The 18,050-nt window shown below is 42.0% G+C and overlaps 2 protein-coding genes across 2 annotated transcripts; one reads left to right on the top strand and one right to left on the bottom strand.

Annotated features, from left to right (window-relative positions):
• Positions 1–368: 368 nt before the first annotated feature.
• Positions 369–4,708, bottom strand: desi1a (desumoylating isopeptidase 1a). The gene is made up of 6 exons (XM_034593394.1): positions 4,517–4,708; positions 4,265–4,286; positions 3,445–3,514; positions 3,133–3,242; positions 2,917–3,039; positions 369–2,638 (listed from the first exon to the last, which is right to left on the bottom strand). The coding sequence occupies exons 1-6, from the start codon at positions 4,605–4,607 to the stop codon at positions 2,548–2,550; spliced, it is 507 nt and encodes a 168-aa protein (XP_034449285.1). The 5' UTR covers positions 4,608–4,708; the 3' UTR covers positions 369–2,547.
• A 738-nt stretch (positions 4,709–5,446) lies between these two features.
• flii (FLII actin remodeling protein) lies at positions 5,447–17,915 on the top strand. Its single transcript, XM_034593385.1, has 31 exons — positions 5,447–5,632; positions 7,164–7,274; positions 7,983–8,054; positions 8,247–8,327; positions 8,490–8,737; positions 8,868–8,971; positions 9,175–9,350; positions 9,639–9,796; positions 10,062–10,146; positions 10,514–10,661; positions 10,779–10,909; positions 11,183–11,290; positions 11,377–11,481; positions 11,617–11,796; positions 12,003–12,085; positions 12,316–12,390; positions 12,694–12,777; positions 12,905–13,076; positions 13,252–13,359; positions 13,460–13,651; positions 13,834–13,938; positions 14,043–14,132; positions 14,226–14,365; positions 14,646–14,913; positions 14,994–15,148; positions 15,270–15,330; positions 15,439–15,567; positions 15,717–15,823; positions 15,959–16,064; positions 16,162–16,227; positions 16,329–17,915. Exons 1-31 carry the CDS (start codon positions 5,570–5,572, stop codon positions 16,461–16,463), a joined length of 3,846 nt encoding a protein of 1,281 aa, XP_034449276.1. The 5' UTR covers positions 5,447–5,569; the 3' UTR covers positions 16,464–17,915.
• Positions 17,916–18,050: the final 135 nt, after the last annotated feature.

The following is an 18,050-nucleotide window of genomic DNA, read 5'->3' as shown; positions in this document are numbered from 1 at the left end:
AAGGTATATTTGATTGGATTTGACTCAACGCTCTAGACGGTTCACTCTAGGTTTTGAAATCACAACTTCTTAAATAAAATCTATCTGTTGTTGTGAGGATGCATCTGGAGCTGGAGAGACAGAGCAACACAGTCCCCTTGTGGATGATGGAAGAACTGCAGTGAGTGAGTGCAGGAGTTTGAACAGGTGACATGATCATTTCAACTGCAATATTCCCATTATGAGAGTTTGCCTTATGTACATTAATCCCTTTTCACACTTAAATCACCAAAGTCTAAGATTTTCACATAATTTCTCACACATTTGCAGTATTTTGAAAGTGTGAAGTCCGTGTAAAATGATAAGAAACACACAAGAGAGTCACAACATTTGCAGTCACTGGCTTTATGTATAGGTCAGATTACAAAAAAACAAAAAAAACAATTACACAAACCATACAAACAATATGCATTTAACATATCCACCATAGTTAGATTATTCAAATAGGGAATAATATCCATGAATATATCTGTTTTGAATTTCACATTGCAGGTCACAGCCCAGCAACGACACGTCACATCGAGGGAGGGGCGACTTGTGCAGTAATACATTTCAGTGGTCCGGTTAGCTTGTCAGTTAGTTGGTTAGCTGAAGGCAAAAAACAACAGAACCCGGATTCACCTGAGCTTTCTGGCCTCTCGAAGCACGATTCAGTTTCATTTCTCTCAAAGTATCCAAATACTTAAAAGACGTGAGGTTGAGCTTTTAGCAGCGGCTGCTGGGAAGGTCATGTGTGTGTGTGAGGTTTGTTTATTGCAGGAGAACACGGTGAGTTAAGTTAATGCTGGTTTAATCACTCTGCGGTTTTTCTTTTTCTGTGCTTCTTCCATCCTTCCATCCTTCACTCTGTCTGTTGGCTCATGAGGTTCAGTGTGTTTCATGTAAATCAGATCAACTATAAGCACGTGAATGCAGCGGTTTAACTTCGCCTAATTTGAGTTTTTTTAAAAGATATTTAGGGTCGGTTTACTTCATGCAGTAAATTAAAAACTTCACAATGTATCATCTGTGCTAAACTATAACCACGTCAGCCCACAACGGCGTGACTGCAACCAAGCGACGGGGAAATGAAGGCACAGAGATGTATTTTGAATCAAACACACTCTGGTGGCTGTTAAAGGACTCAAGCATCGGCTGTTAATACGTCATCAGTGCAGAACTTCAGTCGACATATGGTCACCGCTTCGTTACAAATATCTGTGGATGTGCAATTGTTTAGAATTATCCACATGGCAACTGGAACATTGGTATTTAAAATAAGAAAAATGAAAGAAAAAAACAGTATCAGTGATCAGCATCTACCTCTGGAGGTGGTGGCACAGGCCAAGAGGCACAACTTATGTGATGTAACTGCGCGGTAGTTCACTTTTAGTAGATTTTAAACAAAATAACTTAAACTCTAGTTTGTGTCTAGCCGAGAAAACTCATTTCATTTTCCAAAACTGAACAAAAATTATTTCTACAGCCCTCACCTTCATCAACAGGGTTTCCTTTTGTATGCACAGACATAAGTGAATCTATGGTGACCCGATCCCAGTCCTGCTATAGAGATAAACACGTTATCTAATCTCTTATATAAGCTTAAAACCTCTCAGCTCATGAGGCATCGGTCACACGCTGTTTGTCATTTCACAAACTCTGTGACAAGTGGAATGATAATGGAAGGTTCGGTAAGTAGGCGACCGGAACGGAGCTGAACTCAGGAGAAACAGAGACAAATATTAAAAAAGGTACAAAATGATCTCTGACGAGAAATGCAGGCGACCAAATAACAAAAAAGTAAAACAAAACATAAAAGTGCAAAATTAAAATCTGATCATGACATTTAAAGATTAAAACTCTATTTTCTATCTATATATTAACCCGCATTCCATCGATTTGAATATATTAAACATACCTATGCTAAAGTGTACAATCTGATTCTTTCCATTGTAGTCAGCAGGAGATGATTCTCGCTGGAGGAACCATGTGTGAAACCTGATATGTGCGGAACAACTTATCGAAACAACTTCATTAAATAAATAACATGTTGCTATATCAACAAAAATACAATTTATTATATATTATACTATATATTAATGCACCAATGTGCTAAGAGGTATTTTAATGTATTAAATCTATGATGAAATACACTTTGTTGCCATTTACTTCTAAAAACTCTTTGAGGAGGCAACTCATCAAATCTTCCTTGTTTTATCAAATCTCGATACAATAGACTCTGCTGGTCTGGTGAAATGAAAACTTTTCAATTGATCATTAACACATCACATTTCAACTGACCAAGGCACCATCAAATTTCATCAAGTGGGCAGGGAGTCAAATTCACCGACCCACTGGATTTTAAGGAAGAAGTATTATAATTTTAAGAATTGAGGTTTTGTCTATCAATTATAGCTTCCAAAACTGAGAAGACAGAAAGAAAGACAGAAAGACAGAAAGAAAGACGAGCTTGAGACGTATTAGTGACTGACTACAATGGAAGTGACCTCGGACACTGTAACTCTCGGGTTAGACGTTTCTGCCTCCGTTGATGACGTTGCCCCCTGGTGGTGCGATGTGGATCGAATCCAGGATGGGCCGCAGTATTTGGCCGAATGGTCTAAAGACAGAAGGAAGGAAAGAGTCGATAAGATTCTACAAACATATTCATACAGGTGATGTTTTGCTGCCACACCAGAAACAAAATGACGCAAGACAGCATTTTGAAACAGATGATGTGGTTGGCTGATAGTTTTAAGTGTGATTACTGAACATCTGAGCCTCTGTCTTGCTCAGATCTTATCAGCGAACAGACATGATCATGTGGTGTCCGATGGTCGGGGGGAGGGGGGGGCTGCGTTAGAGTGAGTCAGCTGAGGGGCCGAGGTCTACACTCACGTGGAGAGGACTTCGGACGGAAGGTCGGTGATGTAGGAGGGGATGGTCCTGCCCGTCAGGAACTGAGCCACCTCGTTGGTGAAGGTGTTGCAGTTGTGCTCAAACAGACGATACCTGTCCCCTCTGAACCAGGAGGGAATGGAAGACGGTTAATTAGTCAGATCAGAGCATATAATCCCAATGAGGTGAGGAGGAGATGAAGAAGAGTTATTTCACCTGTATGTGCTCTCTCCCAGGGAGGAGAGGTATTCCATGAAGATCTCCTCGGACACTTCGGTCTCACCCAGCTCCACTACTGTGTCTGGAGGTCCCAGCATGGTCCCACCCTGACAAACATATAACACACACACACATATTGACACAATATGTGACAGCTGTTGAAGAGCGTAACCTGATCATTGGTGTTTGATTGATCTGAGCCTTATATACTTCTCTTACACTAACACTTAGTGAGTATACACAGGTTTCAAAGACGGCTCCTGTCCCTTTGCCAGTAGAGAAGTTTCACCAGGAGTCAGCCCGACTTACCGGTGAACAGCTGGAGATCCCCTCCCCGCCGAAGAAGAACTCATCACCGTACGTCACTATAGCCGTGTGCCTGGAAGAAAAACATTACTCAACATTGGCAGCGGCATTTATTTAATATTAAAATACATATGTCCTGAAGGACTATTGGGACGTTGTTCATGCTTAAAGGTCCAGTGTGTAAGATTTAGGTGAAAGGGATTCTATTGGCAGAAATTGAATAAAGAATAATCCTAGTGATGTTTTCACGAGTGTGTTTCATCTAAATTGTATGAATTATTGTTTTCTTTACCCTAGAATGAGCCCTTTATATTTAAATACTTTATATTTACATCGGGAGCGGGTCCTCTCTACGGAGGCCGCCATGTTTTTTTTACAGTAGCCCAAACTGGACAAACTAAACAGCTTTTGAGTTTTTACGATAACTGAAGCTACCACAGGTTCTCTTTCAGGGGAGGGTGAGGTGAGGGGTGTTCAGCTGCAACATGCTACTTCACCACTAGATTTCACTAAATCCTACTCACTGAACCCTTTAATTCATGTCTAACGACATGTTTGTGACAAAGGGTTGTAATTTACATTTTGTTGTATCTCCTATGACTAATTTGTCTTGTGAATTTGTGGTTTAGAAACCTTCACACAATTTATTTTTAGCAAAAAACAAAAAACCAACAAACTGGGACAGAAACACTGACACCAACAAGCAGCTGATTTCACCCAAGGGAGAATGTTAAATCCTAAATGGGTCACTGGTCCACATCTGACTGCGCTACACAGTAAATGACAGTGTTTCATAAGTGAAGAACAGAGGAGAGGTTCATACCATATCCCATCCAGTTGTTTTCCTGTGTGAGAGAAGAGGGGACAGCAGTGAGAAGAAGCAGATGATCCTCTACACAAGACATTTGTCAACAAATCCAACCATGTTTTACATTAAAAACTAAGGTGTTTAAAATGACTGTGTGGTCCTGACAAGTTGACAGCAGAGAGGAGTGCTCACTGCAGCCGGTATCTGTCATCATCACTTGTTTGTGCCTGAGGCCACACTTCACCGGGCTGTTCTCTGTGGACTCACCCAGCATGATGGGGCTGAGGCTGCGGGCCATCCCTCGAGACAGGTCGTAGATGTACAGCTGCACATTGTACCGCGTAGGATTCTTATCCATCGTGTACAAGTATCTGTATTTTAATGGGTTTTCCTGTTAGCTGCCTCGGCTAGGTCCGTCCCGAACAGCTGACTGGGCGGGGCTGAAAATGATGATGTCATGACGTATTCTTCTTCCTCGGTTTTCCGGCAGAACAGATACAGTTTGGCGCACTGCTGCCCCCTACTGTTATAGCGTCAACATGAATTTTTTTGTTAATTATATATAGATACATATATAATATATTATAATATAATATATTATAATATAATATATTATAATATAATCATGTATTAGTCCCACAAGTGGGACATTTGCAATATTACAGCAGCAAGACTCAAAATATTCAACAGTACTTAAGTGCAAGGAATATATCATATGTAGAAAAATATGAATGTAATTAAACTAATATATACAGTGTAAAAACAGGAAAAATATGTGAAATAATATAGTAAATATAGTATAATATAGTATGATATTATATGATAAGATATTATATTATCAAAATAAAATGAAATGATATAATATGAGAAAATAAAATGATATATATATTATTATATTTTATTAAGGTATATACAAATACAAACAAATAAGGCTTGATCAAATAATTCTGTCACGGGTTAAAAAATACATTAAACACCTTAAAATAAAAAAATAAAACACACACATAATCAAACAAAAGATGATTGAATAAACAAAGAGTCCGGTTCATCTCATGTTGGACAAATTTAAGTGATTCCGAAAAAGCTTTTTTAACTAAAACGAGTTTTTAGTTTTGAAATGTCAAAGTAAACAAAACTTCCCACACACGTGGTTCCAAACTCGCTGGTTTCCCCCTCCGGAGCACCAGGTGGCGCTGAAGCCACCTCGAGCCTACGTCAACCCCCCCACACACGACGAAGACGCCCGTCCTGCCTGTAGCTTATCGTGGGCTCGGCACCAAAATAGACAGTCGCGGGCTGAGCAGCTGACTTCCAGCGGTAATGGCTGCCACCGGAGTTCTTCCCTTCATCAGGGGGGTGGACCTCAGTGGAAACGACTTCAAAGTAAGGATTCGAACCCGCAGTCTCTCCCGGCGAGAGGCTAACTTTAGCTTAGCTACGCGGCTAAAGCTAAAGTTAGAAGGCTGTAGGCGTAGCTCGCTGAAACGTTAGCTTCGCGGCTGTTAGCATTGGGCGTTAGCCAGTTGTCAGATGTTTCACATGGACTAAGCAGAGTCCGGATAGTGTCCTGTGTGTACGTCTGTTTATACACGGAGTAGTTTACGTTAAAAAAAAAGAAAGAAAAGTCGTTGTTAGCTTTTTGAATTAGAATCCGTAGTTTGGCGTAACTTCCAGTTTGTCTCCAACGTCACGTTTGCTAGCTGCTTAGCATCGGCTAACTGGGGCTCTATCAGTGTTTACCTTAGATTACACTGCGGCCAAGAGCAGCACTGGTTTGTGTGGCTGCTGGTTTGTGTGGTTGCTGGTTTGTTGAGTGGCTGCAGACACACACGTGAACTCTGACCCAGTCTGAGCTCAGCGGTGAGGAGCAGCAGTGACAGCTGAGCACATCTGACGTGAACTGACAACTATCTGTCAGTCAACTGAGCTCTGACTTCATTACAGGTGTATGAATAAAGTGAAGTCACTGGTTCGTCGAGTCCGTCTTGTTACTCAGTGAATGGCTGAGTCTGGGATGACATCATTTCCTCTGCCTCATATCAACACGACCAGAACAGACATTTTCTCATGTGTCACATCCTGAGAGACACAGACAACAGGCCATGAACTCATGTGGCTGATTTGTAACTGACCGACGTCCACATTTGTACTGTCACACCCACAACCTCTTAATAACATTGACTCCAACAGGGCTGATGTCAGATTCTATTCTAGTTCGCAGACTGGGGCTGGGCCACAGAACAATAACTATCACAATTCAATTCAATAGTTACATAACAAAGGTTCATAATTTACAAGATTCTGCATATGCATTAGTTTATCTTCCTCTTTTTTTGCTATAAATAACAATGCAAATTCGTCTATATTTGATATGGAGTATGTAGGTGTTTGAGTATATGTATTTGTGTACATTATATACAATATAGCACGCATGTAAACAACATAGGAAGCTGGTTAAGTATAAGATAATTATAACTTAATGACTTTTATTAGTTAATGATTCATTAATTAGTACGTTTCTTAGTAATGAGTTTGTACTTCTTACTCCTTTTCAAATATGAAGATCAAACCATTAAGTTAAATCATTCACTGTTTGTAAACAATACTTTTTTTTAAATAAAAATTAATGAAGAATGAATTAATGCATTGTGTAATCCCAATGAGAAGGTATAACACACAACTCAGAAGTGTGTTTGTCATTCTCAAAAAATAACTAAACACCACAACCTTCGTCGATATTTCAGGTCCAAATGATTCTGGTAAATTAATGTCACTAATGTGTTTTACAGGCATCATCACAATCGCTCGGTCACACAGCTACACTTAAAGAAAACAAAGCATTAGTTAATGCAGGCAGTTGAAGCTTTATTGTTTTCAGAAGTCACTTATGTCTCCTAATTGTCTGTCTTTCCAGGGCGGATACTTCCCAGAGCACGTGAAGTGTATGAGCAGCCTGCGATGGCTGAAGCTGAACAGGACAGGACTGTGTTACCTCCCAGAGGAGCTGGCCTCTCTGCAGAAGCTGGTGAGACATTCTGGTGTTTTTGTATTGGTAATAATATGAGTACAACTTTTATGGTAGCAACCTAGATTACCTGAACCATTTTCCAGATATTAGCGCTTGGTTGTCATCGGTGTGCTCAGTCTCTCGGTCAAAACTTAACAATGTTTAACTTTATACTGTAAGTGTGGGTAACAGAGGAGATTACAGGAGCAGGTTGATGTGTTTCTCCTGTTGAACCTCACCTGACCAGGAGCGGACAGAGCCCTGCTTTAATCCTCAGTATATCTGATAGGATTATCTAATCTAACTCTCCAAAGCAGTGCTCAGCCGGCCACTGTAAAAAGATGATCTACGCTAGTATGCTTGATCTCTTACAGAGATAAACGAGATTAGTGTGTTGTCACTGCTCACAGTTGTTGTTCTTGGGCTGTGTTTTGATAAACTGCTGCTTGAACTTGATTAAATCGTTGTTGTTTTTTGAGGGAATAAAACAAGAAATGTACAATACAACAACAACCAATGCCAAAATGTTAAATGACATTTTAAACAGGAAAGATGAAGAGGGAGGTCTTAGGCTTTAAAAAAAATCCTGTTTGTAGTTAATTCATTCTGCTTAAAGACAACTGAGCATTAAAGCAAGTGGCACTTAATGTGATATTTTTATGTTGTTTTAGATTATTATATCTTGGTTGTGTATATGTAAAGAAAACCCCCTTTTTCTTTCTTCAGGAACATCTTTCAGTGAGTCACAACAGCCTGACCACCTTACATGGAGAACTGTCCAGTTTACCAAATCTACGGGTAACGGATACACGCACAACAAAATGCATATAAAGTACATGTAGAATCATTTTGTTATATCATAGTCAATGATTTCAATGTAATGCTTTGACAAGTTCACATTGTTTTAGTGGGTAACTTCCTAATTGTACCATATATGTATATAATTCAGCTATAATACTATAATTATTATGTGTTTCATTATGTGTGCAGGCGGTGGTAGCCAGAGCCAACAACCTGAAAAACTCTGGAGTCCCAGATGACATCTTTCAGCTCGATGATCTCTCTGTGCTGGTATAATAATCTCAAAATCTTTTCTACCCACACTTTTTACTAATTTTTTCCACTTTAACTTCACATATGTCATCCTCTCCCTGCTTTTTAATTGGTTATGAAACAGCCTTGTCCCAGACATAATTCTGGACCCAAGCTTTAACTGTCTCTCTTCTCCTGTAGGACCTGAGTTTCAATCAGCTGACGGAGATCCCCAGGGACTTGGAGAACAGCAGGAACATGCTGGTGCTGAATCTGAGCCACAACGGTATCGACTCCATCCCCAACCAGCTGTTCATCAACCTGACAGACCTGCTGTACCTGGATCTGAGCGACAACAAGCTGGACAGTCTGCCGCCCCAGATGAGACGCCTGGTGCATCTGCAGACTCTCGTACTAAACAACAACCCACTGATGCATGCCCAGCTGCGGTAAAACACACTATTATTCTTTGCCATCTAAATCAGGTCCCATGTTAAGTCTAAAAGTTTTAAATGCATTTCTTTTGTTTGTTTCTTCTGCTGCTCTTGTCTTTGTGTGTCTGTGTGTGGGTCCGAGCAGCCAGCTGCCGGTCATGGTGGCATTACAGACCCTCCACCTGAGGAACACGCAAAGGACCCAGAGCAACATGCCCACCAGCCTGGAGGGACTGACACAATTAGCAGGTAATACACACACACCACACACACACTATCACTGACATACTCACACAGACACATTCATACCTACATTCTTTCTTTATTTGCGCTTACATTTTTTTAGAATTCGATCACTGTACATTTCCTCATACCCTTGGAGGGAAATTCACCCGCTGTTTTTTAATATTTTAACAAAGTGCACTTCCTCGTCTCCCTCATATCTCTGCCAGATGTTGATCTGTCATGTAACGACCTGAGTCGGGTGCCGGAGTGCCTGTATACGCTGGGCAGTCTGAAGAGACTCAACCTGAGCAGTAATCAGATCTCTGAACTCTCCCTGTGCATTGACCAGTGGACTCAGCTGGAAACGCTTAATCTGAGCCGCAACCAGCTCACCTCACTGCCGGTAAGAACAATAACCATTAAACCACCGTATCTGTCCAAGTGTTCAGGGAGTTATGTATTTGGGGTTGTTGCAACCACAAACAAACTAAATTTCAATAATTTCTTATACTGAAAGTTAAATTAGTTTGCATGTGTCTCTGTGGCTTTGTATTGTATCCAAGTGTTGCATTTTATTGTTTTATTTTTATAATGTATTTAATCATGGGTGTTTTGTAAGTAATCAGCCGGTTATTTTTAAAAACACCTCTGTAAGATGTCTAACATTTAAAGTTTGTGTGTCTCCACCTAGTCCGCCATCTGTAAACTGTCCAAACTGAAGAAGCTGTATGTAAACTCCAACAAACTGGACTTTGACGGGGTTCCACCCGGTGTGGGCAAACTCTCCAGCCTCGTGGAGTTTATGGCTGCAAACAACAACCTGGAGCTCATCCCCGAGGGTCTCTGCAGGTGAGACTCAGGCTGAGATGCCAGACTGATACTTTCTAAATTGTCAAATGATAAAAGACAATGTTATTTTGTAGAAAAGAGACCAAAGTGAATTCAAGTGTTTATCCCATAAGAAAATGAGATTGACGCAGGAACTGAATTTTCTCTAGTTCAGGATTTCTTAATCACTACTTCCCAAAAAATAATGGATCATTATAAGGAATGTGGGTGTGATACAGTCAATTGTGTTGGAAAAGGTAGATTCTCTTAACATGCTGTTTTGTAGGTGTGGCAAGTTGAAGAAGCTGGTGCTGAATAAAAATCGCCTGGTGACGCTGCCTGAGGCCATCCACTTCTTGACTGACCTGGAGGTAAAATACTAATCAACTACTCACGTGATACAGGACTCAGTCTTTGCATGTATGTGTAAGATCAATGATTAAAAACTGAAGACATGTTCCATCTAATTGTGTTAGACAGAAATAAATAAAATATGAAGATAAGGTTTTATGAAGCCAAATGAAGTGATAGAGGATACGTTTTAAGTTTTATATCTATATATATATATATATATATATATATATATATATATATATATATATATATATATATATATATATATATATATATATAACAATGCATCCAGTAGACATTAAAAATAAAACTAGTTTTCTATAATTTCTATAATCTATAAGGTCTTTAAACCATCTAAACCCTGTTGTCATTTCCTTTCTGTAGGTTCTAGACGTGCGTGAAAATCCCAACCTGGTGATGCCTCCTAAACCAGTGGACAGAGCAGCAGAGTGCTACAACATTGACTTCTCCCTACAGAACCAGCTGCGACTTGCCGGGGCCTCGCCTGCTACTGTGGCTGCTGCTGGAGGAGGTGTGTGTGTGTGTGTGTGTGTGTGTTGCTGTGTGTGGAGCTTGACTTTTGGACCATATCAATGTGTTTGTGTATTTTCTAGAGGCTCAATCTGTATCTGTTTGTACATGCGTCCAGGAGCCAGCCCCAGAGATCACCTGGCGAGGAAGATGAGGCTCAGGAGGAGGAAGGACTCTTCTCAGGACGATCAGGCGAAGCAGGTGCTGAAGGGCATGAGTGACATCGCACACGATAAGAAGAACTTAGAGGTAAGGAAAACGTATATATATGAAACGAACAGTGTGAGAAAGGATCCATAGAGAGCGTGTGAATCCTGTTATTATTAATACAATTCACTGCCACTACTATGAATACATTATTTTGAAAGCATTATTTGGTTTAATTACTGTTCTGGGAGTTTGATTGGTTTATTAATGTGTCCAATTACCTCAGGAGCAGTTGACAAATGAGTTAAGGAAGAGTAATTAACTCAAACAGGTTTGATTTACAATGAATTTACCAAATAATCTGCTCATTTGCAGGAGAACGGAGAGTTGAAATACGGAGATTTAAAGCTCCGACGATGGGACAAGAGTCTGGAGAAGCCTCAGCTCGACTACTCTGAGTTCTTTATTGAGGACGTGGGGCAGGTATTGTTTGTTTTTTGACAACGTGTCTGCTTATAAATGTTGTTTTGAAGATTGAATAGTATCATTCACGCTCCCCTTCCCTTCAGATTCCAGGTGTAGGAGTGTGGCAGATAGAGAATTTTGTTCCCATCCTGGTGGATGAAACTTTCCATGGAAAGTTCTATGAGGCGGACTGCTACATTGTCCTCAAGGTAACATGTCAAATATTTACTGTAGATATTTGTGGCTGGAAAGGAATCTAGCTGGAACATCTTTAAGTTTTCCTGCAGCATATTTCCTCTGTGAATCCCGCTCCTCTATCTCACATGCTTCTCTTTGCGATGTAGACCTTCCTGGATGATAACGGAGCTCTGAACTGGGAGATCTACTACTGGATCGGTCAGGAAGCCACACTGGACAAGAAGGCTGGCTCTGCCATCCACGCTGTCAACCTCAGAAACTTCCTTGGAGCAGAGTGCAGGACGATCAGGGAAGAGATGGGAGATGAGAGCGAGGAGTTCAGTGCAGTATGTATACAAATAATGTGCAAATATACCTATACAGAGAAAACAAAATATTGAATAAACTTGTTATACCAACCCCGTCAGACTTACAGTAGATTTGCATAAGGGCAACTCACTGTGCGTAATACAAAAACACATTTATTCTATTGGCTGTGATACAGAGACAAAGTTTTTTAAAACTCCTGTAAATGACTGTTTGTCTGATGCAGGTGTTTAACAACGAGATATCCTACATCGAGGGAGGAACATCCAGTGGATTCTACACTGTGGAGGACTCTCACTACTCTGTCAGGTAGACTGGAAGCAACGTTTTCTACAAAGCAGATCTTACTCTGTGAATTCAGTCAGACATTCTTGCAGCTTTTGTTTTGAAAAGCTGTTCACAAATCAGATACATGTGTTCTCTGAATTCATTTGGCTGTTTCCTGCACATTTGTGTGTAATTAATTGATCGTCCTTTGGTGTGAATGTTTCTTTTTGACCTAACAATATTTCATAATATATAACTTGTGTGTTTCTCAGGTTGTACAGAGTTTACGGAAAGAAAAACATCAGACTGGAGTCTGTGCTTGTGAAGGCCGTTTCCCTCGACCCTCGGTACGTCTCACACACTCTTCCTGCTTTACATACGATTTTCATATGAACCACACTTGCATATTCACCTCACCTCACCCTCCAACACACACACACACACACACACACACACACACACACACACACACACAGACACACGCCCTCCTTTCCTAATACCTTTGTTATCCGTCTTATGTCTGCTTGTTGATTCGTTGCTCTTTTTGTCCGACGGCTATTTGATATGTACACTGTCTCACTCGGGGGGGGGGTGTAATTATGTCCATAACATTGTGTTTCTTTAACATTGTTTCTCTCTTCTTTTGGCAGCTACGTCTTCCTGTTGGAGACAGGGATGGATATCTTTGTCTGGAGAGGAGCCAACGCCACTCTCAGCAGCACCACAAAGGCCAGGTGAGACACAAATCAAGTGCCGACACAAACTTCTCTGCCACTTGGTCGACATATCTCACGTCAGTTTCCACGTTTGGGACTCAAATGCACAACCGATAAATGCAGTGATCTCATTGTCCTCTTCCAGGTTATTTGCAGAAAAGATCAATAAGAATGAGCGCAAGGGGAAGGCAGAGATTACAACCCTCATGCAGAACCAGGAGCCTCCAAGTTTCTGGGAGGTTCTGGGAGGACAACCGGAGGAGATCAAGAAACACGTTCCAGATGACTTCTCTCCCGTCAAACCTAAACTATACAAGGTACATCTTTATAATAACCTTGTGGTGTGGGTGTGATGCACATTGGTCAGGGTTGTGTAGGAGGTTTACTGTTAAGCTTTCTGCTTGATCACCGGCTTAGAGTCGCATGTTTTCAAAAGGCACGATGTGTATAAACATCACAATTCACGTATGTTTTGTTTTGTTCAACCTGTAGGTGGGTTTGGGTCTGGGCTACCTGGAGCTGCCTCAGGTGAACTACAAGCTGTCAGTGGAGCACAAAGACCACAAGATCAAACTGGACACTCTGCCGGAGATGAGGCTGGTACGTGGCAGCAGCTGCATGATCGCTTAAAGGCACGAAAACCTTCCTCCCTTCCTCCCTTTTTCACACCTTCCTCTTTTTTCCCCATCACTCTCTTCAGGTGCAGTCCCTGCTGGACACAAAGGGCGTGTACATCCTGGACTGCTGGTCGGACGTGTTCATCTGGATCGGGAGGAAGTCTCCCCGTCTCGTCCGAGCAGCCGCCTTGAAACTGGGTCAGGAGATCTGCTCCATGCTGCACCGGCCAAAACACGTGTGTGTCACCCGCAACCTGGAGGGCAACGAGTGTCAGGTAACAAATGCTGCTGCTGCTGCTTTCTCTGTCTTTCTTGTGAGGATATACCAATTTTCCACTTACAACATTCCTTAGTGTAATGTTTGTCTTTAAATCTTTTACACCCTTGCAATGAAATGTAAAATACTACTTCCTGTCTCTTTCTTTTCTTCACTTCTCGTCTTCGTCCTCTTTGCCAGGTGTACAAGTCCAAGTTTAAGAACTGGGACGATGTGTTGAAGGTGGACTACACCAGAGCAGCTGAGACTGTACAACAGAAGGACCAGGACAACCTGCAGGGCAAGGTCAGTGTGTGTTTTTCCCACAATGTTGATTTGTCAGATGATAGGACTGAAATGTGTCCCATGTGTTGGTGCTCATGTCTATTTGTGTGTGTTTTCTCTTCCAGGTGAAGAAGGACGCAGAGAAGAAAGACCAGATGAAAGCTGACCTCACCGCTCTCTTCCTGCCCAGGCAGCCAGCCATGCCCCTCACTGAGGTAACAACAACTCACACACAGACACACACACAGTTAATCTCCTCCTTCACAATCCCTGTTTGGTAACACACTTTGTTTGTGTTCTGTCTCCAGGCTGAGCCGCTGATGGAGGAGTGGAACGAGGACCTGGATGGGATGGAAGGATTCGTGCTGGAGGGAAAGAAGTTTGCTCGGCTGCCAGAAGAAGAGTTTGGGCATTTCTTCACACAGGATTGCTACGTCTTCCTCTGCAGGTGTGTGTGTGTCTGTATGTGTGTAGGAGAGAGAAATGTGTGCGCTGATGATTGAGGTGTTAATTAGATGTCACCATTTAAAACAGCTTTATGCTGCTAACTCTGTATGGAAGTGATCATTGGTACATTGTGTACTTGCCGATCCCCAACCCAGCATTTTTGGCTGTGTCATTTCATCTGGAACATCTCTAGTGTTAATGTTCTGTGGAAAGGTCATAATACAGAAAGTTACAAACCACTGACTGTTAAATTGAGCTCTAATGTCCCCGTGCTTTCTCAGATACTGGGTCCCTGTGGAGTATGAGGATGATGAGAAAGACAAGAAGGACGGCGAAGGTGCTGTTAGTGGTGTTAGTGGTGGTGGTGGTGGAAGAAGAGGAGGAGGAGGAGGAGGAGGAGATGATGATGAGGAGGACAAACAGGCGGAGGAGGACTTCCAGTGTGTGGTTTACTTCTGGCAGGGCAGACAGGCCTCCAACATGGGCTGGCTCACCTTCACCTTCTCCCTGCAGAAGAAGTTTGAGAGTCTTTTCCCAGGAAAACTGAAGGTGTGGAGAAAGATCAGTGCTTTTATCATCTTCTTCACCTTCATCACAGTTTAGTGACTGCAGCCTGTTTTGCTTGGTAGGTGGTGCGAATGACGCAGCAGCAGGAGAACCTGAAGTTCCTGTCCCACTTCAAGAGGAAGTTCATCATCCACAAAGGGAAGAGGAAACAGAAGACCGACTCGGCCCAGCCCTCGCTCTACCACATACGCACCAATGGCAGTGCGCTCTGCACCAGGTTAATATGATGCTTGTTATCGTTTTCATCCACGAGTCATAACACCGCTGTCCTCCAGAAACCCTGTCGTGTCTTTCTCATTAAAATGATTTTGTTTCTACCGCACCTCCCCCCCCCTCAGGACCATCCAGATTGGAACTGACTCATGCAATCTCAACGCCGAGTTCTGCTTCATACTCAAGGTTTGGGTTTTTTCTGTGAATCTTTCTGTAAAGTTGTAGATTTCTGTCTCCTCCTCCTCCTCCTCCTCCTCCTCCAAGCAAACATGAAACATGAGGTATTCTGTGCAGGTTCCATTTGAGAGCACAGACAATCAGGGCATCGTCTACACGTGGGTGGGCCGAGCTGCCGACCCCGACGAGGCCAAACTGGCTGAGGACATCATGAACAGCATGTTCGACGACACGTACAGCAAACAGGTACGTTAGTGTGTGTGTGTGCCAGAGGAGCAGTGTAACATTTAGTTAAGGAGGAGCTGTATGTGAGAATACAACCTGAAGTATTAGAAAAATCTAGGTGTGTGCGTTTAAAAGTCTATTTTAAACTGATCAGCCCGTTTGTCTTCTAGGTGATTAATGAGGGGGAGGAGCCGGAGAACTTCTTCTGGGTGGGGATTGGTTCTCAGAAACAATACGACGAAGATGCAGATTATATGAAATATGCTCGGCTCTTCAGGTGAGTGACCATAACCTGTTTTTAACTCTTTAATCATTATAAAGGAACATGTGATACATGTTATAACTTCCCTCCTTCAACTCTTTCCTTTTGTCTTCCATTCTTCTTTACCCCCCCCCCACCTCCCTGCCTCAGGTGTTCCAATGAGAAGGGTTATTTCTCTGTGTCGGAGAAATGCTCAGACTTCTGCCAGGACGACTTGGCTGACGATGACATCATGTTGCTGGACAACGGCAATGAGGTAACGATAAGTGATGCTGTGATTTGCTGTGTCTCTCTCTCTAATGGCAACGGGATCAGTTGGATTTCATCACTTCATTTTCCTTGTTGTGTCTCAGGTGTACATGTGGGTCGGTAGTCAGACCAGCCAGGTGGAGATCAAACTCAGTCTCAAAGCGTGTCAGGTGAGTGAGAACCTGCAGCTCGTCTTCTCACGTTTAGTTTCTTTACTTCTCCACCCACATCTTACTGATCATCTCCTCCTCCTCCTCCTCCTCTTCTCCAGGTTTACATCCAGCACATGCGCTCGAAGGACACCGAGCAGCCGAGGAAGCTGCGACTGGTGCGAAAGGGAAACGAGCCTCACTGCTTCATACGCTGCTTCCACGCCTGGGGCGCTTTCAAAACCCCCCTCGCTTAGTCCAACACTCGATTGATTCGCTGCCATGTATTTTCTATCAGGATGATGATGATGATGATGATGATGATGATGATGATGGACTTTAGGCCAACATGTTACTGTCAGACAAAGATTTATTTCAGTGAGGATTCTGCTGTTTTTTTTAGGCTGCGTTCTCCGTTTCTTGTCTTTGGGACAAATATCAGTTTTTCTACAAGCTTTTCTTGGCAGCACGTCTCAATGCTGCTGTTGAACGAAAAAGAGAAAATATGTTCCGCGATAAAACAGATCAAAGGTGTATAAAGGCTTTATAAAAACCCAAAGGGAAGTGAATCCCCCGACATATCGATCTGTGTCGCTGCTTTCACGTGGCTTGCTCTGCGCGGTCGATAGTTTTCAGGGGAGGAGGTTAAAGGTCGCTCCTCTGGGCTTCGTGCCGTCGTGTGCATCTCACTTGAAGCAGTTTAGAGAAGATACAAGTTTATTTTACAGTTTTTGTTTTTTTCCCCACACCTTTGAGGAACTCAACAGAAAACAGCACTATATTTGTTTTTCGGAGGAATGTTAAATATATATATTTTTTTCTCGTCGTGTGGAATATACACGGTATGTCTGTGTTTACTCCCCCCCCCTTTAACTGAAACGGGATCTGCTCTGTTCCCACGCTCCATCTGTTCTCTCACCTTTCACTTGACCACTGACCTGAAGCTTTGTTCTATAAGCTCAGTGTCTTATTTAACGATGCTTCAGACACGTCAACATAAAACACTGTTAAGTTAATTTACCCAAAGAAATCTCGAGGTCAGTGTCCAAGTTAAAGATTGAGAGACGGATGTTCAATGTTTTAAATGTGCAATCAGAAATATCTGGGAAACTTGTCAAAATGTTTAATTTCTTTGCTTTTCTTGAGCTGAAGAGTTTGCTTCCAAAACTTGTGGTGAAATAATTTTTGAAAGAGTAAATGCACAACGTTTCAAATCTTCGCTTCAATCAGACTTTGATGTTAATGTGTTGCTTTATTTTTTCTGCTGGTTTTGAAGCTTAACTTTATTTTTATCGCACACTTTAAATGGGAGATCTCATGCACCATATCAGTTCATATCTTTTAACAAGTGTCGTGACTTCTGCTTCCGCTGCTCTCAGATCAGTAGTTGATTATTTCGGTTCACTGATGTTCAGTAGCCCCAGCGTCACATTGGGCTGCAAACACTGCTGCGATGCTTCTTGTGATCACGTGACCTGTGTAGTGTGCAGGTGTTGGTCCCAAGCAAGACATGAATTCTCTCTGTATTCCCACATGGCTGCAACTTTCTTCTTGTCTGTTTATACTATATTTTGTGGGGTGAACTGTTTGCCTGCGAGTATGTTGAGTCCTACACACGCGTGTGTGTATGAATATGTGCACATGCTCCTGATGCCACCTTCAGATGCTTTATTTATGTATTTTATATAAAAATAAATTCTCACGCTGCACATCTGACTTGTCTGGTGATCATTCCCATGTTTGTATAAGAAGGAAACGGCATCAAACTACAGTGAGTGGTTTGTAATTTATATTCAATAAAGCTTTACTAAATTCTGTTTCATCAGTTTTATCACTGACCTTGA

The sequence above is a fragment of the Hippoglossus hippoglossus genome, chromosome 8 (assembly GCF_009819705.1).
Source record: "Hippoglossus hippoglossus isolate fHipHip1 chromosome 8, fHipHip1.pri, whole genome shotgun sequence".
In the NCBI taxonomy this organism is placed as follows: domain Eukaryota; kingdom Metazoa; phylum Chordata; class Actinopteri; order Pleuronectiformes; family Pleuronectidae; genus Hippoglossus; species Hippoglossus hippoglossus.
This window is presented reverse-complemented; position numbering and strand designations above follow the sequence as displayed.